Source organism: Amblyomma maculatum, chromosome 1 (genome assembly GCF_055883805.1).
Source record: "Amblyomma maculatum isolate TAMU_Amacu chromosome 1, ASM5588380v1, whole genome shotgun sequence".
Taxonomy (NCBI): Eukaryota; Metazoa; Arthropoda; class Arachnida; order Ixodida; family Ixodidae; genus Amblyomma; species Amblyomma maculatum.
The window spans coordinates 397913019-397919348 of NC_139344.1; the positions used below are offsets into that span (position 1 = coordinate 397913019).

General features: G+C 44.9%; 1 protein-coding gene across 1 annotated transcript in view; it reads left to right on the plus strand.

Annotated features, from left to right (window-relative positions):
• LOC146208668 (medium-chain acyl-CoA ligase ACSF2, mitochondrial-like) overlaps positions 1 to 6330 on the plus strand; it is a 52130-nt gene that overhangs the window by 10494 nt on the left and 35306 nt on the right. The window contains exons 10-11 of the mRNA XM_084595883.1: positions 592 to 683; positions 1832 to 1908. Of these exons, the coding sequence (XP_084452009.1) occupies positions 592 to 683; positions 1832 to 1908 (169 nt within the window). The remainder of the gene's footprint in view (positions 1 to 591; positions 684 to 1831; positions 1909 to 6330) is intronic.

Genomic DNA, 6330 nt, shown 5'->3' on the forward strand with positions numbered 1-6330 from the left:
CCTTTGTCCAGTTGATTTGGCAAATATATTTTAGCGATACCAAACTGGATGCATATTTCACGTTTCAGCTATGCTATTTCGTCATTCCTTTCATTGTTTTGCGTGCAGCATTTTATATCGTTCGTTAGCGAGACATTTCAGCTGTACAATGCATGGCATCAGATTTTCGCTCATGCAGAACTCTAGGTTGCCTATGTTTAACATTTATCAATCAATGGTTTTGGTTTGGTTTGTGGGGTTCAACATCCCAAAGCGACTCAGGCTATGACTCAGGCTATCAATCAATGTTTGAACAAAATTTTGGGGCCATTTAGTACGAAGAAATTACCGAACATTTGTTACACCACATTCTCGTGACAGTCACACCATGTAATAACAAAATAAATCATATTGGCTTGTAACCACAAAATACACGTCGCGATATCCCCAGATGCTTTATCATTTTGTATAGAGTGAATAATGTTTGCATGTCAAATTTCGTTTCGTCTGTTCGAGAATATAACCTCTAATTGGTTCTGGCACTAAAAAGAAAGTTACTCTGTTGACTCTATGTACGATAGTTCAGTATTAAATTTTCTTTATGCATCGCAGGTGCACTTTTATCTTCGGAACTCCGACAATGTACATAGATATACTGCATCATCTGCAAAATGGTCAGCACGATATTTCATCTTTGCGAAAAGGTAAGCGCATTTAACAGCTAAACAACTTCTACTTTGGTGCGAGTTATTTTTCCGTAGTTTTGAAGAAGTCATGTCTTTTGAGGCGAAAGCCTTTCTAGGCTCATAGAACGAAATCCCGCTCGCGAGAGTTGTGCGCGGGATCTGTGCTCCAATGTGTCACTTGATAATAACGAATGTATGAGGAAGGAAATTGGGAATGAAAACGACTGATGGTGATTGGTAACGAATAAATGTTATGCGATAGATAACAATAGAATTAATGAATAATAATAATGACTAATAAAATAGTCATAAAATGACTAAAATAGCTGCGGAAAGATCAATATGTCAAATGACGACTTGTATTGACCGCAACTGACTGGAATGAGAACATTTTTAGCAAGGTATGGCTCAACATGACTCACCATTACTACTAAATGACGAATATGTCAAGTGACGACTTGTTAAGGCCGCATCTGGCTGGAAATTAATAAAAATGCTTCGTTATGAGCAGTAATGACTACAGTGAGTAGACATGACTCAGCATGACTATGGAACGACCAGTAGGTCAAACGACGACTTGTAATGGCCACAAATGACTAGCATTGAGTAAATATGCTTAGCTATGAATGGTAATGACGAGCCATGGCTTAGCATGACTTCGCATGACTGCGAAAGGACCTATATGTCAAACGACGACTTGTAATACCAGCAACTGACAGCAAATAGGCTAAATATACTTAGCTATGAGTGGTAATGACTAGGCATGACTCAGAATGCATGATGAAGCATGTATACGGAACGACCAGTATGCCAAACGATGACAGGCAAATGATAGAAGAGGAAGGGCAGGTTTTCGTCGTTCTCTTCTTAAGAGATATCTGAGACCCTCTAATGTTTCATATGTTTAAGCAGACCTGCGGGCATATAAATATAAAGTAAACGCTAGTTTACTCTATCATTCTAATTGCCACTTATCTACGTGCCTCCATGAAAATTGTTAAATCTATAGTTCTGTGGTAGGTTATTTTTGTTCTGTGGTCAGTTCTTTTTGTTCTTTCGAAAGTTCTGTGGTCAGTGCTTCTATATATCTTCGTTCTGTGAATCCAGTTAGAATACATAGTCGATTGCGCCTGACTTACACTTAAAATTACGCATTCGGATCACAGCTGTCATGTCGGGATCACCATGCCCACCCGAGGTCATCAGAAGAGTGATGACGGAGCTGAACGCTCGCCGTTTCTATGTAAGTTTTGGACGCATTATTGCAAAGTACCATATGTACTCAACTCTAACGCCAGAAAATGGATCAACGCATTCGATAAAAATGCTACCAAGCCGACCAGAAGCATGTTATGAATCGAGGCCTGTTAGACGAGGCGGATAAAAATGTCGGCCATTTTAACTCCTTTCAATACAACGACACCAACACCAATATGTTCCAACAAACAGTACAATATTTCATGAGACACACGATCAAATGATTTTTCAAAATCAACTTGAACCATGGCCACTCTCCTGTTTAGAGCATCGCAGCACTCGAACACACTACGCGCTACATGAATATTATTAAATATGCTTCTGGTCTTTATTCCACATGTTTGATGAGGTCCAACAATATCTTTTATAATGTATTGCAATCTCTTAGCTAACACCTTCATCAGGATTTTATAATCAACATTTGTTAACGTGATCGGTCTATAGCTTGTATGTAAGAGCATCTGTGCGGCAGGGATGTCCACTGTCTCCTCTCCCCTTTGCTATATATTTGGAACCATTGTGTAGAATGGTAACTGCTAACGAATACATCCGTGGTTTTAAGTTGGGAGTATGTGAAGTGAAAATATTGGCATACGCTGATGATGTGGCGCTTTTTTGTGAAGACAGCGAAAGCGTTTCGGAAGCTTTGAAAGTAATACAAAGGTATTGCAGGCAGACTGGTAGTGCTGTTAATTTAAATAAAAGTCTCGGAGTCTGACACGGGGAATGGGAAGAAGAACCGGAAATTTTCTGTGGAGTAAGATGGGCTACAAAGCCCGGAGTTTATTTGGGAGTCCCTTTGGACAAATACGGGGAAAATACGAATTACTGGAATGAAAAAGCGGAAGAAATACGGGAAAGGACGAAAGGATGGATGGGACGTAACCTCTCTATTTTCGCCCGTGCGACTGTATGCAATACCTTTCAATACTTCAAGTATTGTATTGCGCTCGAATTAATATACAAAGGTTCCATCGTGTATTCGCGATGGAACCTTCATTTGGTCGTCCAACTGGGAACGAATTAACAGAGATGATATCTTTCGGTGAGTTAAAGACGGAGGGTTGTTTCTAATGCATCTATATGCGCGGCAGATGGTTTTAAGGTTTTGTTTCCTACGTGACCAAAAAGATGCATTCCTGAGAACCTTTATGCAAATCATGCTGTCCAGTGCAATTCCAGAGTTTATAGTCTCTTCATGCTCTGCTCGAGGATACACTGTGTCACGCTTCCTGCGAGAAGTGATGTGGTCGTTCAGGTTTTTGCGCTTGCGGTACTCTGTAGAGTATTTAGCGACAGTACCACCTAAGCGGCTGTACAAGAATCTTATTTCACAATTGTTCCCAGCTCCATTGTACAGAACCTTATACTGTGAAGGCCCAGGGAAAGACGTGCTCAAGCGAGTTAAAAACATAACTGTTGCACCGGGCGTAAAAACTTTCTTTTTTAAATTGCATACAGGAACCCTCCCAGTCAAAATATGGATGGAAGAAAAGGACCTTTTTGTACCTTGGGGCTCAAACTGTCTACTATGTAGGAAACCTGAAACAGTTGAGCACGTTTTCCTGGATTGTTGGGATGCGGTGTTTTACTGGGATGTGTTACAAAGGACACTTAAAAAAGACCTGCCATTGACGCCACGGTACTTGACAACAGTTAATGATGATTTTCAGTATAACCTCATCATGCTATTGGGCCTTCAGAGTATTTGGAGGAGTAAGATGGCTTATAGACACTGTGATGTCGATGCACGATCTGTATGCTATTATTTTGTTGAACAAGCGTATAAACTAAAAGAAATTTTGAAGCAGCAAGACGCTGCGGAGGAGGTCTTGAGTCTGATGGGCGAACTTGTGGTAATGAAAGTCCATTAGACACGGTTGCCACCCTACTGGAAAAATTGTACGAGATTTGTACAAGACTGCTGTACGCAATTATTGCTGCGTACAGCCTAGGTGAACGTACAGCCTAGGTGAACGTACAGCCTAGGAGAACGTACAGCCTAGGAGAACGTACAGCCTAGGAGAACGTACAGCCTAGGAGAACGTACAACCTAGGTGAACGTACACCCAACGTGGCCGTACAGCTTACGTGAAGTGTACGACATACATGGCATGCATGACTGCGTAATCCCATCACAAAACTAAACGCGTATATATGCAGAGCTGTATGTTAAGAGCTGCCACTGGTCTGTGGGCCAGATGTTTCATGTCCGATTTTCTTCTGCTCCTTGAGGTCTGCTGCATGCCAAAATTTAATCAGTTTATCACCACCTGATTTGCCCGTCCCCTTCGCAGGTTGAATTGGCAGCCGCAATTCACCGCGAAGCCGCAGACGTGGCCTAGTGGTTAGAGCGCCCGTCTCGGCTGCGGGAGGTGGTTAGTTCGAAACCCACCGCCGGACACCCACCGGCAAAAATGGGTACAAGCGTCCCCCGGCCTGGCGCTCGGCTTTTCCAGGGGTGTGCGTTTGGGAGAAGCTCCGTAAACCCCGCTGCGCGCCCCTCCTCCGCAGTGGGCCCAAACCCAGTTTGGAACCTCGCAGCCTGCAAAGGTGGTTCTGTTTGTCTTTCAAAGGTACTCGTCCTTTGAAAGACACGGCCCAAATAGTTGCGCCGATGTGGCAGTGATTCGTTCCGCCATCGGACAACAATAAGTCCGCCTTGCGCGGCAACAGCCGATTATGTGGCCCTTTTTTTAGGACTGCTGCAGCTGAGACTCTAGGGGAGCACTTCAGGTGAGGGTCAAAGGGAGTACCTTTGAAAGACAAACAGAACCACCTTTGCAGGCTGCGAGGTTCGAAACTGGGTTTGGGGCCACTGCAGAGGAGGGGCGCGCAGCGGGGTTTACGGAGCTTCTCCCAAACGCACACCCCTGGAAAAGCCGAGCGCCAGGCCGGGGGACGCTTGTACCCATTTTTACCGGTGGGTGTCCGGCGGTGGGTTTCGAACTAACTACCTCCCGCAGCCGAGACGGGCGCTCTAACCACTAGGCCACGGTGGTTAGTTCGAAACCCACCGCCGGGCACCCACCGGTAAAAATGGGTACAAGCGTCCCCCGGCCTGGCGCTCGGCTTTTCCAGGGGTGTGCGTTTGGGAGAAGCTCCGTAAACCCCGCTGCGCGCCCCTCCTCCGCAGTGGGCCCAAACCCAGTTTCGAACCTCGCAGCCTGCAAAGGTGGTTCTGTTTGTCTTTCAAAGGTACTCCCTTTGACCCTCACCTGAAGTGCTCCCCAAGAGCCTCAGCTGCAGCAGCCCTAAAAAAAAAAAAAAAAAGGGCCACATAATGGGCTGTTGCCGCGCAAGGCGGACTTATTGTTGTCCGATGGCGGAACGAATCACTGCCACATCGGCGCAACCACCTGGAATTGTAACGCAGACTCGTCAGTCTGCGTTGCAATTCTTGTATTTGCATCAATATGTTTTGAAAATATGTATCATAGTACTGTTGCATGACAGGTGTGTAAAAAATTAGAGCAGTGCAGAATCTGCATTGGAGTAATATGAAAGCACGGATGCTACTGTTGGTTGCTTAATTCACTTCTTGTTTACCCATTTTAGTCTTTGGTACTTTCAAATTGCGTGCCAACACCCTCCTATGCCCCTTTCCGGCTCTACTTCCGGTTGCGTGTCACATCCTTGACGTCACCCTAATTGACTGATTTGACTATTTTAGTCTTTGGTACTTTCAAATTGCACGCCCAATCCCTTCCTATGCCCTTTATTTGGCTCAACTTCAGGTAGCGTGGCGTCAGCTTGACTGGTTTAATTAACATGTATTTGATACATCTCGGCCGCACCCTAACTGACTGACTTAACTATATTTTAGTATTTGATACATTCAAATGTGTCGCCAAGCCATTGCATCACGGTAGACAAGCGGAGTTGTGAACAGCGCTTAACGATCTGGGGGTGGCACAGTGGTAAAGCGCTTGGCTGGGGATCCAAGGGATGGAGGTTAGATTCCCGGTGGAGACAAAATTTTTTTTTTTTGAGGAGGAGTCGCACACCTCTTAAGCGTTGCTAGGCAATGCTGGCAGAACATGGCGAGGAGGCTGCACAGCTGGCCTTGGCTGTGACGTCACACGTATGCGCAGAACTAGGCTATGTGAAGCCACGCGAAGCTGCAGTCTGATACGCGTAGACAAGCTTTCGCTTCAAAAGGTACGGCATGCAAAAACCTGTGCCTGGTTACCGACCTGCACACAGCGTGAGGATTGTTCGAGACTCAGGATTCAAAAGATGCAAAACAGCAGTGTGATCTTAGAGGACGAGAGACATTGACATAGGAATGCTACCATGCTATAGTGATACTCTGCATGGTTGCAAGGCTCCTACACCACTCCTCATGTTTGTGTTGCGCATAATACTAATATCCCAGCTTTAGGCCTTGTGCAAGGCCTCAATCAGT